The 22109-nt window shown below is 43.6% G+C and overlaps 1 protein-coding gene across 4 annotated transcripts in view; it reads left to right on the plus strand.

Moving 5' to 3' along the window:
* The window catches only part of DNAI1 (dynein axonemal intermediate chain 1), a 141399-nt gene that overhangs the window by 82239 nt on the left and 37051 nt on the right, over positions 1-22109 (plus strand). For 2 of the 4 annotated variants that reach the window (XM_032674761.1, XM_032674762.1), the window contains exons 14-18: positions 3206-3295; positions 7906-7990; positions 9857-9936; positions 16498-16646; positions 17510-17609. In XM_032674761.1, the coding sequence (XP_032530652.1) occupies positions 3206-3295; positions 7906-7990; positions 9857-9936; positions 16498-16646; positions 17510-17609 (504 nt within the window). The remainder of the gene's footprint in view (positions 1-3205; positions 3296-7905; positions 7991-9856; positions 9937-16497; positions 16647-17509; positions 17610-22109) is intronic. The other 2 variants (XM_032674763.1, XM_032674764.1) reach the window with 2 other exon arrangements.

Raw genomic sequence — 22109 nt, forward strand, 5'->3', positions numbered from 1 at the left:
AGGAATGACATCAGAAACATAGGAACATTCAAATCAGATTGGATAAATGGTCTAATCTCCTGCTGCACAGGAGTCATTACCACCTGCCATAGATAAAAATGATAGTATTTTCTTGCTAGAAATGAATGGATTATGGCCCTGATAACCTACTGTACATAGTAACGAACATGCCGGTCTTAATATCTATTTTTCTGTAAATAAATCAGGTTTTGAATAGTCTCAACTTCTTTAGAAATAAACAGGCTTTAAGAAATGAAAAGTGGTAGGTTCTTCTAACAGCAATAAGTTTCACACACAAATTTTGTGCTACAAAAATAGTCAGGTTAAAGATTACACTGTAAAAATGGCAGCCAGATACTTGCTTTTGTTACAGATGTCATCATGATCAGGGACAGAAAATGCTTGCTGCTTTGTGTTTGCTTGTCTCTTCATTGCTGTTTGCACACACTTTCCTTTTCCATTACTCTTTACTTCTTTACTCTTACTGTATCATTTCACACAGCCCAAATCCTGGTTTGATTATCACATGCTTCAGGGAAGAATTAACTTCTTGCCACTACACAGTTTCCTAGTTCTCTCCTCAAGTGCTCCACCCCTCACAGCATGGATGCTGCTCATGACAGGAGGTTGTGCCATGTTGACAGGCCTCTGGGAGCAGAGAAAAGGCCAGTTTTGAGCAGATGCCCGATTTGATTGCAGTATCATGAGGACTAATTACTCTAATAAGCATTTATGGGATTCAGAGATCAGGAGGAAAAAGATCACAAACACTATTAAGATGTCAGAGGTGTTGAAGGAAAATTGAAAGTATTAAGGTGCGAATTTCTCTTTTCTGAAATTCAAGCTAACATCACTGAGAGCTGCTGATAGTCGTCTGAGGGCAGAGCCTGATTCCCCTGAGGGACTGTTTTCAAGCTGTCCACAATATGTACCTGACTCAGCTACTGTTGACTGCTCTGAATGTACTAGCAAAAGTACCCTGAGCAAGTCAACTTACTTATGCTCTGGGGCTGGTGAATCCAGTCAGCTGTGGGTCAAGAGAAGTAGATGAGACACCTAACTGAGTACCAACAGTAGACAAGTTGAATAGGTCTCCATCAGAGAGAGGGTATTTGGAGTGGGCAAACCCAGGGGAAAACCTCTTTGCTTGGGGAATGCTGAAAAGAGTTGGATTGGGAAAACTCCCCATGAGCTCATGATAGCACTTGTGTTGTTGGTCACCTCCAGATGAGGTTCCTGCAACACACTGTGTTCGTGTAGACATGAGGACTCAGTTGTGTCTGAACAGGGTGATGGGGATGGACTACAGCTGCTGAACCTTCATCCATGTATTTTTCACTGGTGTGATGGGGTGGGAAGCGTGACTCTTTTTCTCAAATATTTGGGTAAGTTAGCTGGCGAGAAAGAATATGAGTTCGAGTAGAGCTATGTTGGACATACAAAAACATCTTATTGCCACACAGTTTTAAAGTGACATTTTTAAAATCTCTGACTGAAAAAATTACCCTTTTTCTGTGCCCAGTATGAGGCATGTTGGGCATGTTTTTGTAACCAGTCCCCCTGAGCTCTGCATTTCTCACTTTGAATTAAAACTCCTCACTACACCAACCCCTTCATCTGAGGCAGCCGCTGGTGACTGTCACTGTCAGCAGTAGCTCATGATCCAAGGGAGATATTCCTGGAATAGATATAGCCAGCATATTTTGTGCACAATGGCCAGCCTTGGCAATCACTGTGCTGTTGAACCTGTCTTTTTATAATTAACCATTGTATTCTGGGCCATATTGAATTATGCCTTTCCTTTAATGCCAGATAGCAGAAGTGGTTCCACATGGAGATTTACAATTTCACCTGTGCAAGGATGTTCAAAGGTATAGGCCACTCAAGGCTCTTCAGTTGTATCTTGCAGGCATGAAACTGCATTTTGATATATTCTCAAATGGATTCCTTTTAAGTTTTATTTTTCCTTCCTCAGAGTAGTGTGTAATAGCTAGGAAACCTGTTCTCTAGAGGGTTAACTACTCGTTGCTGAGTCTCTTGCTGAATTTTCATGCTCTACAGAACTTAACAGTATAAACAATTTTACAAAAGAGAATTAACAGGTTTTCCCAAGGAACTGTCATAGGAATGCCCAATCTGTGTAATTAAAGTATTGAGAATACTACTTGTTTTCTGGAATAGGTACCAGATAAATAGGTGGTCATGGATAGAGTATTTGGTAAGCTCTAGGATAATCATGCCCATTTATCATGTTTATGGGATGATGTTTAGGGAACTTTATCTGCTGGATTGTTTGGACAGGAACAGATATACCTTTGAAAAGCTCAGCAGAACCTTCTGAAGTGCTTGTCCCCATCCTGAACTGACAGATGCCCACAGGAGTGTATGCTGACAGACCCAGTGACAAGTCATCCTTTTCCCCTCATTCTGATTGAATTCCCAGATCTGAAAATCGAGCATTCTTAATGCTTTTGGTCTAACTGAAATATCTCTTCTAAACTGTAAGCCATTTATCTGAGTTCTAATGTCTCCTGCTGAACTGTCACAGTCAAAAGGCAAATTTCTTTACCAGGCAGACAGAAGGTGTAGGGAGGATTTCAATGTTAATGGAGATGTTTTCATCTCCCTGAAGCAGAAGTTCCCCAAGAACCCGTGTCACACATTGCTTGCAAGGGCTCGTCTGTGCCCCACATAGGGACAGAAAGCTAATTTGAGGTTGTCTGGCTGAAGGGTAACCATATGGCACTGCACTTGGAGTAATTAGTCAAATGTGAAGGAGTTCGTTTTTGCAGTGCTTGGAGACCTTTCTGTGGCGGTGGTCAGAGTGTTTGGAGGTGTCTTGGGGGTCTCTGGGATGGTGTTGTGCCGTAGTGCAGGGTGCTAGTGAGCAGCTCAGACATTTCACAAAGCCCATCCTTGACGGCATTGATCCAGTCACTGCTGGGGGAGATGGCCGTGAATAGATGCAGAGTCTCTAAGTGAGGGGCTTTATCCCCTTGCTGGAGCATCCTAAAGGAAAGTGAGTGACAACACTAAGCTGAAACTGCCTGTGGAGGTAAGTATTCATACCTGCCATGCACTCTGGGTTGGAAACCAGCTGTTCTTTAGGAAGGATTTCAGAAGACCCTGCTGAGGGCATGGGACTCTATCCTGCTGAGTGCCTGGTGCTGACTGGAACTGTCTTATTGTTTCTTCTTCTTTTAAGGTCAAGTGGCAGAAGGATGACATGGACAACAATTCAAACTTCTTCTCTGTCTCCTCAGATGGAAGGATTGTTTCTTGGACTTTAGTTAAGGTAAACAGTGGGTGGCAATTCCTTTTTCTAGTCAGTCAAGTTATAATCAATTGCCTCAAAATGTCAATGATTTATTAGTTTTATTTTTATTTCCAATGAGCCAGGTTTGAAAAGAAGTGCCAGCAAAAGATTGCAGGTGCAGTCACAGCTGGGTCTGGGGCTCTATGTGAAATTCTGAAATGAGCAGGGCCAGCCCACTCCTTGTCAGGATCTGACCTTCATCCTGCCTGCACCTATAGCACTCCATGGACCTGAAAATGACAGATTATTTTCCTCCTTGGCAGCAGCAGGAATTCAATACTGGTCCTTGCTCTGAAACTTTCCTTGTCCCAGAAGGGTCACTCAGAGACGGAACAGAATGATCTGCTTTCTTCCATAGCTTCAAAAGTCTCTCCTCCAGTATGCTCCCCTACAGATTCTGGTTTGAAATGGGAGAGGGTCAATGCCAGTTTCTCCCTATGGGGCCAAAGGAGCACCAAGGCCAAAGGAATCTCACATTTGCAGTGGGATGGCAGCATGCCACACAGGCTTTCCCCCTGCCATGTCATTGCCAACTCACACCCAATACAACTTCTGTTAACTAGTTTGCATGCCCTGCCTTTGATCGCTTTCTTCTTTTGGAGTACATGTGTTGATAGAAAGCTACCATTAATGTCCCAAAATGACTCTCAGATTTGGGTCTCTGAATCTCAACACGTGGGGTTTTTTCTGTTAGCTATTTCATTTTACATTTGAAGATTTCAAATATTTTACTAAAAAATAATTGAATTGCATCAGTCTGAAGCAGCTGCCCCATTATTCGCTAGGAGGAAAAGAAATTTCTTTACATCCTTGGATGCTCATTTTTCAATGTTACACCAAGCTATCAAGGCTTGCGTGTTCTGAAATTTTTAGGCCTTGCTGCCATGGCAGGATTCATGTCTAGCATTACATGTTAATCTTACTGTCACGTTCACTTCAGGAGCAGGAACTTCTTCTAATGAACAGGGTAGGCACATGCAGAGGGCACAGATTTTGAAGTTATTTTTCACAGACTCCTGCAGGTTCAGACATGCAGCTTCAGAATTAAAAATCCCTTCTTCAGGTGCATCCCAAGTCCTTCTCCCAAGAGAGCTATCAGAGGTCTCTAGAAAAGGACAGGCTGACAGTATCCCAGCACTCAGCTCCCAGCACTTTGTCCCTTGAATATGTATGCCCAAAAGATTTGTTTTGAGGTGGGCAGTACATGCCTACAGCCAAACACATCCAGTTGAGGCTACTTGGCAGGTTACACTTATCAGCTGAGCCCCAGTAACTGAATGTGCTCAGCATGGAGTCACCTTAGGAGGCGGGAAACACCGAGTGAAGCCTCTTCAGAGAAATGCTGCAACTAGGGCACCCTAAGAGTCTACAGATGGACTCTAGTAGCAACTCACCTGCTAGAGGAAATATTTCTGTGATTCACCGGTGCTTAACCACGTTCCCACATCATAAACTATGTTTTTTCTGTCCCTTGAGCATCTAGATATTCCTTCCTAAATATCCTTGGCGTGACTTCTAAGATCTGTATCCACTTAGCATGATGTCATTCTGCTTATTCCTTTCATTACTGTAATAAACTTGGCCATACACGTGTGAAAAGCACCATTTTAAGATTTTTTTTTTTAAGTGAAGTTACCTCTGAAATTGCCAGAGCTGGTATGTACCTAGTAGGCAGGGGTGAAAAAGAGCAAAATTTTAGGTGCTGTCTGGATTTTTTTTTTTGGACAGAGATTCAACAGGGAAAGCAAAAAACAGAATGAAAAGGGTGTTTTGATACAGTCTGTGGTTTTGCATCCGGCAAGGGGAAATGGACAATCTGCTTGAATTCCAGTTTTACAAAAGAGCTATCCCTGGGTTTTATTTAGAATAAAATTGAAGATACTCCAGAGGTCTTCTATTCTGCAAATCCATAGTGCAAATAGACAATAAACGAAAGAGTGCTTCATTAATCTTTTTGACAGGACTATCCAGAAATAAAGCTTCTTCAAACACTGATAGCTGTTTGACACTTCCAAAGCTGAGAGTACAAAGTGAATGAATTCACTCTTACTTCCAGCTGAATATTTGGCAAGCCACAGTCAAGATTTGGGTAGAAGAGTTGTCAAATACTAGCCAGGAACAGTTGATCTATCTTGACTGTAGTGGTTGTGTCTGTTAAAAATGATCACAAGCACTGTGGACAAACTTCGTGGAACAGCACATGAACTGTTTTGACTTGTCTTTGGGTCATCATAAAGGTGTAAAACATCAAGGAAGGATGAAGGACTTCTGCAGCTGGATGACTTTTGGGTGCACATGTTCCCTATCAAAAAGGAGAGATATCAGAGCCACTTCAAGGAATTGTTTGGGATTCAGCATGGCATCACTTCTCAGGCTGATGCTCAGCAATCCCAGGTTTGATTAGTAGTCATAGTTCATCCTCCCTACGTGACCTGGAGCTAAATTACTGAACAGCTCTGGGCCTCCTTAATTACTTGAGGCTAATAACAACTAAAGGAAAAAAAGCAGCTGCAAGGCCTGATTCACTAATGCTTACAAAGTGTTCTACAATTATTAGGCAGAAGCAACATATTATTGCTCAGTATTCCTGGAAGGCCAAACTGTCAGCAGTTTGTTTACCCAGAGGAATCTGCGAATAGCTCTAGTGACAAATAGCCCCGGGAGCAGATGCATTTTTCAAGCTGTGAAACTGTTTAAAAGATAAAAGCAGCACGGCTGGGAAATCTGCACAAGTAAGATCCTTTGTGGAGGAGAGGGGCTACAGAAGCCGTCCATGGGGGCTTTGGCCAGGTGGAGGTGCTGGAAGTCAGCTTCAGAGGAAGGCTGCAGAAAAGTGTGTGCTAGAAAGAAGATCTCCTGTTGTTTGTCTTTCTACCAGAACAGAGATAGTGTGTTAGCACATCTCTGGGCCTACCATACTGGGTATATCAACATGATCAGCTGTAGGCAGCTCCAGAGCTGCTCTTCAGAACAGACTCGCAGCCATCAGCTATGGTTCAGACAGACCACGTGCTTTCTGGAGAGCAGGCACAGCAGAGGCAAGTGCGTGCTCAACATGTCCTGACTGCACTCCCAACAGCCAACCAGCACTATTTGGATGTGCAGGGGAATATGTTCTGCTCCTGGTTGCTCTGGGTACTGCACTTTCCAGTTCTAGCTCAAATACACCAGCTTATATGGCCTCTTTCTTAGCATCTCTCCTGCCTTTACTGACTGAATTTTACTTGTTGTAACCCACCTGCTACAAGAAGAGCCACTAAGGTAGAACTCTGCAGGAGTCTGTCATACTTCTTGCTGCTCTCTCAGCAGAGAGAACAATTTACTGCCATCATTAGGCCAGGGCACGTGGGTGTGCAGCAGTGAGAATTAGTGAGAAGGAAGTACATTACTTTATGGGTTTTGACCTTTCTTGAACCTTCTGTAAATTTGTACCCCCAGAATACAATGAAAATGCCTTATAGAACATTGTCCTCTCTGAACTGCAGTACTGAATGCAGACGCTCACAAGGTCTTCTCCCATGTTCCTCAACATGGAATTCCCTGGGATTGACTTTGCCAGGCAGAATCTCGTTTTCTACCCGAGTCCTGCTCTGGGCTTAGAAAAGCTTCAACTACAGCTTAATTCACTGAGCTAAGAAGTTATGTTTTGTTCTCACAGTGCTCCAGTGGGAAATCTGCAGATTCATTATAACATCCAGTCTCCACAGCCCACACTGCTCACTAATCTTTAGTTCTTTGTTCTTTTTATCACAGAATCAGAGAATCACAGGATGGTTGGGGTTGGAAGAGACCTCTGGAGCCCTAGGGTATTCCCATATTCACAACCAACTCCATTCTGCAGTGGTATTTTAACTCCCAAAACTAGTATAAGAGTGTATCTGCCCTCTGGTAGTTTCCTCATATTCACCCATATTGTGTCTATTTTCATCTGTCTTCTGTCTCCCACCTTGACTATAAACTCTTCAGGACACAGCCTTTTGTCTCTCTTCATACACCACCTTGCACAGCAGTGCAGTGGCTGGTGATGAGAGCTCTTTAGAGCTCTGTTGAGAACAGCAACATGGGGCACTTTTCCCTTGGGGAAGCTGCTTGTGTGTTGTTATTTGAATCTCAGAGCCCATGAAGTTGTGAGTACTGGGAGCTGAGGCTTCTCTGGGGATAAGAGGAAGATGTTAAGAAGCAAAGACTGGCAAGGTGTTTTGTTACTACCCATCAGTGTGGGGGGTTTAGTGTGGGGTTTAGTTAGCTCCACGAGAATATGAAATACCAATCTGAAGTAAACACAGTGATTTTCTGACTATGTCAACCTCAGCTAAAGAACATTGACCCTGAAACCCAAAGTTTTCCAGGTCAGCAGCATGTGTTGAGGTAATTTACCAGTGTCTCTCAGTTCTACTGCACCAAAGCATCAGTTTCCTGAAGGTGTTGTGTAAAGCAGAATGTTAGCGAGTTGCCAAATGTGAAACATTAAGCAACTTCTGGACAGCTTTTTAAAATTCCTCCATAAAATTTGCCATTCCAAAGTACTGAATGTCTCCGTATTGTTGCTGCAAAGCGTGTTATTCATGTGGAATCTCCTCTGCCTGCAGAATGAGCTGGTTCATATGGATGTCATCAAGCTGTCAGGAGAGGGAACGATGCAGGGGCCAGAGGGGCTGCAGCTGCAAACACTTGGTAAGAGCCCAAGTCCTTGCCATGCTGATTAATTACTGACACAAAACCTCTAATCAGTCATTCTGTGAAATTAAATTTGGGAGCAGAGTGTTGAGATGGAAAGGAGCTGAAGGAGGGTTACGCCTCCTTGCTTTCATCATGTCGTAGGGCAAAGTCTGGCTGGAGCAATGGCCACTAATTGAGTCACATTTTGCTGGTTACATATTGTCTCTACTTGCATAAAATGAAGACTTGGACATTAATTCAAAAAATGTCCATTTCACTGGAATATCTCTGTGTGAGTAAGGCACAGGCATTACCTGTATATGTCAAAATTAAAGTCAGTTTGTTCCTGCCAGACATTAATCTGGACTGGCAAAATCAAGATGAAAAACAACCTTTGCCCTTTTCTGAGTGCACAGCTTACCCAGCCAGTGTTGGGATGTGCCTCATCAGATTTTAGCTCTTTAAAAGCACAGCATCTGTTCTGATCTACTATGTTAGGCTCCCTCCAGAGACAGTGGAGTCAGTGCAGTCCTTCTAGGCTGAATCCTCTCATCCTGACCATCCTGTTTTACAGACAGGATGGGATGAGTCAGCTCTGGAGGTCCTGGATTACACAAGGGAATCCTTAAAGGGGGGAATTTTATCATCCTTCTGCACCTGCTTTTGGCTGAGAAGATGGACCTGTGTTTGGAGGCTGCCCTTACTCTGCATTTAAAAATTGCTATGTTTCTAGGGTAGTAACTGCTGAACAGTTTGTTAGTGAGAAGGTTTGCAGCACCACACAGGTTGCAAAAGACCAGCTAAAGCAGTACACTGCAGAACTCTCAGGGGCTTTGGGATTATTTGTTAGTGTTACTGGGAAATGGATTTTCAAACACTTGTCTTGAATATTTAACAATCTATTTAAATGTTAAAAGTTCAGAGGGGATCAGAGGATTGAAATTATCTTAACAATTCCTTTGATAACTACATTTTGTTAATGTTAAAGACATGATGTTTAAGACAGCTGCAGAAAGTTCTCTGTAACTATGTGCTTCTGAGCCTTGTCTGCTTGTCCCTGTTTCTCATCTGGTGGTTGCTGTGGGTGTCCCTGTGTCCCTGATGGTCGACAGCCTCAAGTTGCTCTGGCATTCAGCAAACATCTCATCTCCTGCTCAAGAATCCCGCTGAAGTTTTCTTTCACCAACATGTGAATTGGCTTTCTTGGATGATGACGCATCTGCCTCTGGAGCAGAAGCCTCAAAGTTTCAATGAGTCACATCCTGTTGTGGTTGACACCTGTTTTAACACAGTTCACAGTGTTGCCCAATTGAGGGCTTCCGACATTAACAAGATCCTCTGTGCCTAGCAGAGGCTTTCTTCCCAAATCACATCCTTTGCTATTGGCTTTACTGAAGTGTGCAGGCTAAATGGATTCAGAGTTAAGGACAAAAAGAGCACAGGGAGGTATGATGTGGTGATTCCCCTCTGGGCTCTTTTATGCATGGGAAACCATTTATATTTTTGTGGATACTAAAGGAACAGAAAATATCTCTTCTTTCCTGATAGGAGGGAGGCCTGATCCACAAATGCTTGCATTTGTACCAGGCATTTTTAATGCTTACCAAAATGAATCTCAGTCTAAACTGTTCTTCCAGTTCCCTTCCAGTTCTTTCAGTTCCCTTTTCCCTGTCTCCATCTTGGCTTTTCAAATTTCAGGTCTTGGGGACAGGCACAGCTTGGAAAGTGCTAGCAGAACGGGTGACTTTAATTTCTTCTGGGAGCTTCTGGCTAATAAATCACTTCTGAAAACACAGGCAGTGTGTGTTTACCATAGGCAGGGAGCATGTGCTGGCCAGCTGAACCGCTTCTCTGTCTGACAGACCTTTTTGCTGTTAACAGGCTGCGGGACATCGTTTGATTTTCACAAAAAGATAGACTATTTGTTTCTCGTTGGTACTGAAGAGGGAAAGATCTATAAGGTAGGAATGATTCTTTATTCTTTGTTTTACACCCTCTGACCCATATGTGTCTTTCAGGTTCATAATCTGAACTGTTTGCTCAGGTGGTAACAAAGCACAACTTTAGAGCCTGGTCCTGCCCTGAGACGCCTGTGGTGAGCCTGAGACCAGCACAGCGCCATAGAGGGTCACAGGGAGCTCTCTGCAAAGGCCCAATTAAGACCCTATTTTGCGGAAACATTTTTCATGCAAACTACATCCCAGAAAATGCTTTGTGGATTGCAGCTGTGCAAGGGAAATGCTAAGCATGATCAGAGCAGAAGTTAAAAGGCATTGATCCTCTGTCCTCATGGTTACAGGGAAATGGCAGGAAAAATATCAGAGCATTTCCTTTGTAGTCCTGTTATCCCATGAGCACTGAGGCTAATGAAGCCATATTTCCTATGGATTAATGTCCTGCAGCCTTTCCCTTCCACAATTACACAGAATCATAGAATCGTTTAGGTTGGAAAAGACATCCAGTCCCACTTTCTCCTTGCTCTCCTATCTCCAGTTCGTCGCCACCCACACAAACCTTTCTCTTCCTGATCACCCCATGCTGTCCTCAGCCCAGTGATTCCACCTCCACACTATAATCCTTGGTTCCTGCAAACACTGCTGGCTATCTCCCCTCCAGTGCCCTCCTGCAGCGTGATGCCTTGGTGCCCAGCTCCAGCTGGGAGCTGTCGGCTAGCCAGCTCCAACCATGTGGTGAGGGCAGCAGCCAAGCTGTGCTTGCCTTTCCCACACTGGGGCCACTGCCCAGATGTTTGTACTCTGTGACCATCCCTTTTCATAGAATGTGTAGGACCTTAATATTGCCAAGTCCCACATGCAGCCAGTTTTGGCTTAAATTGCCAGCAAGGTCAAAGGTTGTTTGTGAGGAGAGGTGAGCAGACAAGACACAGATGTCATGTTTTCTTGAGAAATCAAGTTAAATATAGGAAGTTTTGAGTTCTGCTGTATTTAGCCTTTGAAATAAAGCCAATAGCCTCTTACTCATACAACTGTTTTTTGCACAGCATTCCTCTGAGCTGGCTATTAAATCTGTAGCCATAGCCCTTCAAGTGTAGGTGGTGGACCATCAGCAGGAGGCTGACATGCAGAGCAGACGCGTCCAGCCATCCCTAGAGGATGATGTAAACTCCTTCTTTGTATCTCACCTGCAAAAGGAACAGGAAACAGAATAAGAACCTAAAGGAAATAATATTCTGAAATCAGTATTTAGGCAAGTTGTACTTAACAAATATGTGTCCCTTCCAGAGGGATGATGCTGGTTGAAATCTCTCCCTTTGCCAGATAGTATCTAGGGAGGATTTCTGAGTAGCGATCACTTGCTTTGGACAAGATGGGTGCAGAAAAGAGGTGGGAGGAGTGGAGGGGGTGCTGAGCTCTTGGGCAGTGGGCACTGAGGTAGGTGCAATGGCTTTTTGTTGATGCTTTCAGGATACAAAGCATCTGTACAGTCATGGGCAGATGTTCCGAGTTGACTGGTCACCCATGGGACTTGGTACCCTGGGTATTGTACTCTAAATTGATGGGTACTGCTGTCCTAGTACTGCTGTACTAGACTATGGTCTAGTCCTGATCAAAAGGCAGTAGGAAACCATGTTTTAAGTTCCACTGTGTTGTAAGGGATGGGTGTTGGTGAGTTTGACAGTGGATGTCAGTGTGAGGTGAGGGTCACCAGTTACCCTTCAGGAGAAATGTTCAGGCTGGTATCCTGGTTGGGTTCCATAAGAAAGGAAATTCCTCATGGAGGAGCGCTGGATAGGAAGAGAATTTGGCAGCATTTACCTTGAAAAAGTTGAAGGTATTTCTGCCTTGAATGATCTTCAGTAAAACAAGAGCTAGGGTGATGTTTTAAAATAAGTGATCTTGGCCATGAAGCCCTGCAGATATCTTAACCACTTGGATGGACAAATGCAGAGAGGTACTGTTACAAAGGATCCTCCCTTTCACAATGTTCTTGCACTGGTGAGCCTTAGTGAAAAGTGGGACCACTCTCACATTGTGCAACTCTGCCCTATAAAACTCTGGTCTTCCTGTGGGCAGGAAAAGCCAATCTTCCATCAGATTGTAGGAGTTAACACTGGGAAGAGAAATCTTGTGTCTAGCACAAGTAGCTATCTATATCTCCATAGTATCTACAAAAACAAGCTGAAGATTGGTTGCACTCTTAGCATCCCCCAAGAGTTCGCTACAGTTTCAAAACTTTTGGCATCAGCTGCTGCTCCAGACATTTCTCAAGGACTACCATCATGGGCTTTATTGAAATACTGCACATGGGAACCCATTGTTGGAGCTACCTGTGGACTGCCTCCTGGAGCCTTGCTCTGCTTGGGTGCTGGGGGCAGGGACAGTGCCACAGCAGCCTGAGCAGCTCTCAGTTCCTGAAGCTGCACTGGGTGAGATGCTCAGGTCTCTGCTGCACTTGCCCTCGCCACTGCATGTTGAGTGAGAGGAACAGACTCTTTACACGTTGTCTGAGTCGGGGATCAAACACAGGCTGCTCTCCAATGGGCCAAATTTTAGATTATTTATTTTAAAAAACTGGAAAGTGAATTTCAGAGAAACAGGGGTTTTTTTGTTGTTTGGGATTTGGTGGGTTGCGGGGTTTGTTTTTTTTTTTTCCCCCCAGAGACCAGGCATGCCCACAAATAAAATGATGATATGTTAATTCTTTAGCTGCAGAACAATTATGGGGAAATTTTGAAAATGGCTTAGTTAATAGTGTTTCTGAAGCCAAGAAATCATTATCTTAATTACACACAGACCTATCTATCGCCCTTTTATGTAGAGGAGAAACTGTTTCTGCATTAATATGGTTCTGTAATGCAATTCTCTATGCTTCTTTGCATATCTTATTTGCTGTTTAGGAATTGTTCAGCTTTGATATCAAAAGGTATGTCTCTGAGATTCATATTGAAACATTACTGTGACTTTAAGTCTTAAGAATTACTTCCCAATAAACAGACCTTCAGCAGAAAAATTGTGATGAGATTTGAATCTTTTCATGTAATAAAGGTTTTAGTTTTGTTCAATCTCAGGCAGTTTGAGAGTGTAACAAATGAATATAATAAAACTCAGTGCAAGACTGAATAGAAGGAAAAGGTTATTCTAATTTTAAACAAAACTAATTTCACTCGTACTCCTTCTCTCATACTAAGCACCAGAACATTTGTATATTTTGTGTTCAGGACAGGATTATGTGGTTGTACAGGTGACAAAGGATGCTGGCTATTGAATCCTTATCACATCTCTTGAGATTTCCTTAAATGACAGTAACAAACTAGTTTCTGGACAGGCTCTGACTTCCAGTGTCTCCTTATTAATAGAGATCATTTGCCTCAGTGTCTAGTCTTGCTTTGTCTTATGCAAAGTTGTTTTCCTTGTCTGGATATTTTATGACTTGAGTTCTATTCCTCATCTTCTTACCACCTTATCTTTGGGGCTTCTATGTGTTCTGTCCCGTTGTTTCTGGACTGACTGCATTTGCCATCAATTGCCACAGATTCTTTCTTTTTACCATTTCCTGTTGTTTCTCTCTGTGTGTTCACATGCCCCAATTTCTGTTTGTAAGCTCTTCTGCAAATCTTAGCATTTCTGTTACAGATCCTCACTAGTAGCACTGAGCTAAAACTAAGAAGAGCCTCTGGTAACAGCCTGTCCACAACAACAGGGAACGCTTTTGTGTCAGTGGTTTCTGAAGAGCACCTGATGTCCTGAGCTGCCTGGGGGGTGCTAGTGCTGGGCAATGCTCTCTTTCTGTTGCCAGATACAAACCTTCTCTGAAAAAAGTTGCTTTTTGTATTTCTATATTGCGTAGACTCTTAGTGTTTCTGTTAGTGAACTGAAGAAATGCTCTGCCTTATAAGGACACTAATAACCATCCATTCACCGTGGATGTGGGGGAGTATTGTGTCAGACTAACGGCTAGCGTAAACTGAAGTGCTCTTAATGAAGATTATTCATAAGTTTTGTGTCCTCAGAGTTCTCCTTTCCTCCCAGTATTCCTCCCCCATGTTTTGTAGCCTTGTCAACAGTCATCTTTGTTACTGTTTTCCTGTATTGCCATAGACACATTTTTGCTTTCCTGTCTCATCTTAAAAATACCGTTTACTATTCACACCCATATAGCATCATTTTAATAGGAGAAAAACACTTTCAGCAAATTGGAGCAGTGCTCTAGAAGATCAGACGGGCTGCACGAATGTCTTCTCCCTGAATCATCCTCTTCAGAGCTCTCCTGTCAGGAGTTAGGTGTCATATATTCCAGTGCTTTTGTTTTCATCCTGACGTGTCTAATAATTGTAGGGTTCTTAAACTGAATAGTAGGGGAAGACTTTGCCAGCACTTCTTAGCTCATTAACTCTTTTATTTGTGAAAGTCATACTTCTTTTCTGAGCTTTTTGTCAAAGTTTGTGGTGTTTCTTCAAAATGCATCTTGGGAAGAACATGGTCTTGTCTTCCACTCAAAGACAATGACAAAGGTTGGGGTGAACGTGGTGTAGGGCTGGCAGGCACTGCCAGAGCATGGGGAATGCCTTTAGGCTAAAGCAGGCACACAAGGTTCATACCTCACAAGGAACATAGATAGGAATCTGCCCTACAGAAACCTTTTTGCTGCTGATTTCACAGAAAAAATGCAGATCCCTTTCCTGTCATGCAGACTGCAAAGCCAGTGCTGTGGATCAGTACACCCCAGAGCATGATGTGTCTCCTGTACCAGTGCCCAGAGAGCTGCATTGACCAAAGGCTCAGCCCCCACAAGGTTTTGAAAACAGAGCACCGAGCATTACAGTGCTGTTGGATGCAGACAAATCTGGTTCAGATCTCACTTTTCAAAGTTTTCATGTATTAGGGACCTTCAATCCACATACTTGGAAGGACAGATGGATAAAGCAGCTTCTATCTTGTGTTAATTACTCGTGACCCATTCTGTCTGTTCCCAGCAAAATGATTTTCAAAACAAGCCAAGTACCAATTTTCCTTATGGCTGAACATTAAGGATTATGAAGTAAAGTTATGAAACAGGCCATTAAAGGAGATTTCCATCCCACAATTACACGCAGGGACAGTAACTCAGAGTATACAACAAACTATTAGCAAGCTATAGACACTGTCAGTAAATCTCAGTGGGGCATGAGACACTTTCTTGTTTCCGTTTCCTACCACAACAAGCCTCTGAGGGATGTAGGAGCTGCTGCTGTAGGAGTGGTTTAGCACCCTTAATCAGGTGCCTGCACCAGTGAACAGGTCTGAGTACCCAGGCAGTAATTGTCATGTGTAATAAACAGTTAAGTCTTATGCTTAGTTAGAGCTTTGGTTTGCAAGAATTAAAGTCATGTAACACTTCAGCAATCCTGCTGCTCAGGCAGATGATGTGTTGCTGCATTCATTAGGGAGTAATGAAAGGTGCTGAAAAGTCCTTGCTGTGACAGTACTGAGGCAAACAGACAGAAAATCCTGAAACCAACCCCAAGCTGCCTTGTGGATACAGTTGTGTGTGAGAACACAACCAAGAGGACATTTCATGTGAGACGAGGTCCTTGTTGCTAGTGAAGGAAGCCTCTAGTGTGCTCAGAGGGGAGGAGGTTTGGGGAGGATAACTTGGTTTTTCTGTTTACACAGAACTGACAGGACCTGGATAAAATCCCCTTGCAGACAAGTAGATTGTAATTTCCCACTCTCCCTCATAAGCTCCCACACAAAGTGACTTTTCCAAGGCTCTGAAATGTTTTTTACCTCTTGCAGACATTCTGCATGTTGCCATTCAGTAGCACCTGCAGTGGTGATGCTGCTGGTCTGACCCTCTCACGCATCGTGGAGATTTGTCCAGTTCACAGGTTGCTCTTGGCTGGGTTCCAGCAGAGTCCACCAGCACGTTGGGGATGTCCCTGAGTCCTGGCCAACCTCTGGTTGTTCCCACGTCCCTCCAGGAAGTCACAAGCGGCACAACAGAAAGAGCTGTGGGGTTGTGTGATGGGACAGGATCTCTTAGCAGGCTGTCCAGTGCGATGGCAAGGAGGGAGTTTTAATAGGTTTCCAAAGTCCTTAGAGCCAAAAGTCTGATAGGACATTCTTGTGCTGAGGGTACTGTTACTGGTGGTTTTACCTGCAACACTTCAAATGCACACAGTGCTGTGTGCTCTTGAGCAGCATAGGGAATGTTTTCCCATGTCTTTCCTTTGAACCTTTCAGAGAGACACAGCAGGACCCTGGGCTGGCAGGAAGGTAGTAGAGCTCCCACAATGGAGAATGATCTTTGGGCCCTGGCTCTGGCTGTAAATCCAACCGGACAACTTCAGTTCCTATCTCTGTGTATTACAGAGGGGAGCTCGATATTGCCTGCAAATGGAGTGAAACAGTATGTGCTAAATTACTGATTTTCTGTAGCACCCCTGGGTACCAGCCACCTCTTCCCAGCCAGTCCAGAAGATCCAGGGAGGCCATATGAATATAGAGAGGCATCTTTCTGCAGAAATTTGAGCTTCAGGAGAAGGTCTAGCTCTGATTACTGACTAGTTCTTTCTATTGCAGTGTTCAAAAAGCTATTCAAGCCAGTTTCTGGATGTGTTTGAAGCCCATCACATGGCTGTGGACACAATCAGCTGGAATCCATTTCACTTGAAAGTCTTCATTTCCTGCAGCTCTGACTGGACAGTCAAGATCTGGGATCACACCATCAAGTAGGCTCTGCTGGGTCCTGGTGTGGGCAGGGAGGTCCAGCCTGATATCAGCTACACATGTTGACTCTGCTCATACCTCAGTCTCAGTTTTCCTCCTAGGTGTTGATAATGCTAATTGCTTTCTTATTTTTTGGGTCTGATGACTCAGATTTGTATTGCCCAGGAATGAGGTATAAAGTTTAGCATTCGCTGCCCCAGGAACTTGCCAAGCAGTGCAGCTCAGCACAGAGTCTGGCTGCTTTACTTTGAACCTGGCTTTCTTCAGGCAGAACCTACTGTGGGAGGGTTATTCCCCTGGAGTGATGCCACAGAGAAATGTCAGGAGCTGGCTTATGGCCTCAGGGGTCAGAAAACATCCTAAGAGCCAGAGAGGCAAAAAAAAAAATTGGAACACTTAAAAATATGGAATGAAGTTCAGGGTTAGTGGTTGAGGAATGTCTGGTTTCAATCAGGAAATTGATTTTGTTGTGAATCAGTCAAAGTCAAATATTTCCCGTTGCCAATACCACTCTAAGATTCAATGTTATTGTCAAAAGTCCAGAGAGGGAAAATCACTTTTTCCCATATGATTGTTAACCAGAGAGACTCCATCTTGCTGTGTGTGTTGGGGAGAAGCTTTCAAAATGCTTTCAGAAAGAAAGAAATGTGCTGCCTCTCATCTCATTGTAGCAGGTCAAAATCCCGACTCTTTTGTATTGATGCTCAGCTTTGCTTTGCCTTTGACTCAGGCCCTGGCTGTTATCTGACACAGAGAAATACACTGTCTCTCACTTCTGCAACATCCAAGTGTTCATAGCTCATTGTTACACTTCCAGAGTGGCATGTGTCCAAATGAATTCCTCTCTCTGTGTCTTTTTTTATAGGACTCCGATGTTTGTTTATGACCTGAGTTGTGCTGTAGGGGATGTTGCATGGTCTCCTTACTCCTCCACAGTCTTTGCTGCAGTCACCATTGATGGCAAGGTGAGAGGCTCAGAGCAACACTCCTCTGATTTGAGCTGAAAGAAAGTCAAGGGAGATTAGGGCTGAGCATGGGAATGGGTCAGCCCAATTTTGGCCAAGCATGTCAGGGAGCTGCAGATCCCCCACCAGCAGGAATCCACCACAGTGAGAGGTTGAGTTGGCTGCAGATTGCCTGAGTTGCTTGTTGCTGTATGGCAGGATCATTTTGGTACCTCAGAGCCCTAAAAGTATTAATTCCTTTTTGATCAGTCTGATTGCAGAGGACACAAAAGTCATAAAGCAACAGAGAAGAGGAAACCAGGGCAACAGCATTTCTTACTCTTTCTCCCCATTGAAGTCTACCACACCCATACAAGCAACAGGGCCAGAAATCCCTCAGCTGCAGCCCAGTCATGCAAACAGCTGATGTTAAATCAGCTTATAAAGCCAGAGTGCTTTTAGCAGGTGCTGAGGATCAGCTGCACATCTCACTGCAGCCTTGACAAGCCCATCAGAAATGCAAGTGGGCCTTCTCCTCTAGGCACAGGGGCTTCTTGAGGACCAAGCTACCCCAGCATCTAGCACAGGAAAACTTCCCTGTAGTCCTAGTTTGCTCCTTTTACTCCAGAGAAGGAGGTACTCAGAGGACAGAGAGAACAGGGTTCAGGAAACAGGCTTCCTTTTCCTATGCTTTCCTGCCTTTGGCATACATATCCCTGGGCATTAATCCCTTGCTCCTTCTCAAAGTAGGTATTGCAAATGCACACAAATCCTTTCCTGCTCTCCTATTGACCTCATCAGTGCAGGTGTGCAGCTTGCACATGATAGGATTGAAATACTGAACTCCCCAGTACATCCCTGGGGATGGAGAGATGACTCTCGAGATCAGAACTTCCCTAGTATGAGCTGACAACAAGGCAGTGGTTCCAAAGATTCAAGGTAAAGAGAAGTTATAGAATAAAGTGGTTATATGTTTGTATTGATATTAAAAAATCAATTTAAGTGGTATGCCTAGGGTCGGCCAATAGAATTTTGTTTCAATAAATAAAATCAACATATTCCCACAATGTGAGGCTGTCACCAAGAGTAATAATTTGGTAATGAACTCCTTAGACCAGTCCTAATATCGAGATCACAGCAGTTATATTTTTGCCTCTAGCCATCCATTGCAGTACCTCAGATGGTTAATTTGGTCTTGGCGAGTAGCCAGGAAATGTAGCTATCCATCAATACTGGTTTAGTATTGTGAGGCCACGTTGCTCTGCCACCATGGGCTGTGTGTTTAGCTGGTATAAACTGGAAAGTCTGTGCAGTTTGGCCAAAATTACTCTAGCAAAAGGATGGCCTTTATGTATCTCTATCATTGAACTGATGCCTTGGAAACTTTATTGCAGTTTAACCTTTGTGTTATAGCAAGAAAATAATTTCACTGATACATTGGGTCAGGCTGTGAATTTGTCTCTCCCAAGCTAAGCAATAGAAATCTCTTCACGGGGTCATGTGGTCTCCCTGTAAACTCAGGATGCCACAGCCTAGCCACGTTAGCTGGAGCATCCATGGGCCTGGAGTTCGTATGAGGCTATGGATAAGGCAGAAGCCTGCTTGACTTGGCAGCACTGCACCCAGGGTGTCTCACCTTGGCTGTCCTACCTTGGCTCTAAATCAGTGATCCTAACTAGAACCTAATCTAACAGGATCTAATTCTGCTTTATGCTTTTTATCCCAAACTCCGAGAAGAGTGGCCATCAACCAGGAACAGCCCAAAACTGCGCTGCCTAGAAGTACAGGTCTAGGCAAGAGCTGCTGGGCCTGTGTTAGCTGTGTTAGCTACTAACTATGCTGGCTGCAGCAGAGTGTTTCTGAGACATAGCTTAGTTTCCATTGTTCAACAGAACCTTCTAGATTTGCAGTGGAAGGGAAATAAGTAGCTGTTTACAGCCGTTTTATTTCTGGACATATTCCACTTTGTAGCAGAGTGCACTTCTTGAGGATAACTCAGCACTTCACAAAGGGCAGGCTCCATTAATGCTGGGAAAAAATCTACGTTAACAGGATGTTCTATGATTCTACAGTACAGAAAAGTACAGGATATGGAGCCAGAAAATAAAACATTAAAGGCCTCTTGTTCATAAACAGCCTCTATCTTTGCATCTGCACGTAATCATGCCTGAAAAATTTGAAGGTTACCTGGAGGTGGTTTTAAAATCAGGCCCTAATTGCAGTCTTCAAGAGATACCTGGCATATTTTGTAAAACACTTTTCCTTATTCAAGCTGATGCTATGTTTCCAAAATGTGTTCATGAGCCCCCTAAGACTGACTCGGAAATTGGGGCATTTTTGAATCTAAAAATCTCTCAATCCACATGAATCCAGGAGGTGGGGACTTAATAAAAGCTGTAAATATCAGAGGCATTATGATAAAATGTGTTTGTTGGCAGCTGAGCATCTGCTTTGGACAGCGCTGCCTCTTCATAAATAACCGGAGTATGGATATTCTGCCACTGGTGCAGTGGATAGTAACTGCTACTACTGCTCTCCATCATGTTCTGGGTAATTTCCTTAGTCTCCTGCTTTGCCTGTTGGCCATTTTATTTCAGAATGAGCATAAACAATTCGCAATGAAAATTGAAATAAAATAAAATGATCATCAAGATGTGCACATACATGCCAACACTTCCTGGAAAAAAACCTCCCACTTCTAGAACTAAGTGCCTAAATAAGTGGCCTGATTTAAAAAGGACTGGACAGCCAGCTGCTTTTATGGAAGCTAGTCTCTGCTGGATGCACTCAGAGTGGTTGCTACAGAGCATTCAGCTTTGGTTTCAATGAGTGTGCAAAGTCCACTGCAGTTTTGCCATGTGATTGCATTTCAGGTGACACTTACATTCCTTGAAGACTCCACAATGGTTCCTAAAGCAGACAGGTGGAGAGTTCTGTTATTTCTAAATATGATTCTTCCAACTCGCTTGGCTGACAGAATCTCTGTGATCTCTCCAGGCCATCTCCTACAGAGCCCTGAGTGCAGATACAGATGTGATTATAAATGAAATAAAATGAGGTTAGAGAACACCTTGTGTTGTAAATGGTAAAAGCCTGACATGAAGAAAAAGACTGGCTGGGATGAGAGATGTGCTTTGGAAATCAAAAGAAAAAAAATTGGAGGTAGATTTCAATACCTAGACCCTTACACTTAGGGTTCAAGAAATCTGGGGATGTTGGATGTCAGCTTATGGTAATGACAGAGAGCAGACAAATAGGAGGGGTGGAATTAAATCCCGTGACATTCAGCAGCATTTGCCTTTGGGAGTTTGTTTTAAGTCCATCTCAAACTTGTGCCTAAAGCAGGGGGGAAGAAAACCCTGAAACATGTAAAGGCGGGAATCACACCTGAAATTTCCTTTTGGGCTTCTTTTACTTACTTTCCTTAAATAAGGAAATGGTTTTGGCATTTCCTCCACTTCTGGGCATGCAGCTGCCTTTTTTGTGCTGAATTCACGCATGAATTATTAGCACTGTTAAAATAGCCAAAGACACCTATGTCACCAGCGTCCCGAGATGTCTGGATCCCAGGCTGTGGGCCACAGCTGCCCCATGCAATGACTGAGATGATGTGGGCAAGCTGGGCTTGTTCAGCCTGGAAGAGGAACCCACCAGTGCCAGGAGGTAATTTTTAAGTTTGAGCCAAACTCTTCACAGCAGCACATGAAGCAATGATGAGACACAACAGCTGAAGTGAGTTGAAATGAGAGGTTTGGGCTGGATATAAGGAAAAACTTTAGCTGTGAAGGCAGCTAAGGAATGAAGTAGCTTGCCCAGAGTGGCTATACCATCTCTGTCTATGGAGGTTTTCAAACCCAGATTGGGTAGAGCAACCACATCTGACCTCAGAACTGAGCCTGCTTTAGGCAGATGGACTTTGGGGGATCATTTCCAACCTGCATTACCTTCTAAACCTATGATGCTATGAAATGTCCTGTGCAAAAGGGAGGATCCCAGGGGTTTTACAATAGGCTGGGGAACGTGCACTAAGTGCAAGTCCATTTGCTCTCATGATTTTGAGGGCTGTGTTCTTCATTACTGATGCAGCAAGAGGAAGGTGATATTATAACCATCTTTAGTAAATATTGATAGCCTCAAGATAAATGTCATCCAAGTATGCACTCTACAGAGAAAACTGGTCATACATACACTCCAGGGCTTTTCCCCATTAGTGAAGCTGTTGACCTTTCAAGATGTGAAATTCTTGAAATAATCCAAACCTTCAGGAAATCAGTGAAAGGTTTTTGCTGCTCAGGAAGCAAGTGTGCCCTTTCCTGCTTATATAAATTTATTTTACTGTTTGTACAACTGTTCTGAATGAGAAGTCTTGAAGACCAGCTTTCTGTTGTGTCTCACTCACAGGATAACACAGCAAGGTTATTCTGCCTACTGGTCTTGTTGCCCATTCTTTCCCAGGTAGGAGAGAAATGGTTAGTGTATGTGTGCATAGAGCAGTTTGCACAAACTTGCTGCCTATTTAGC

Source organism: Chiroxiphia lanceolata, chromosome Z, assembly GCF_009829145.1.
Source record: "Chiroxiphia lanceolata isolate bChiLan1 chromosome Z, bChiLan1.pri, whole genome shotgun sequence".
In the NCBI taxonomy this organism is placed as follows: domain Eukaryota; kingdom Metazoa; phylum Chordata; class Aves; order Passeriformes; family Pipridae; genus Chiroxiphia; species Chiroxiphia lanceolata.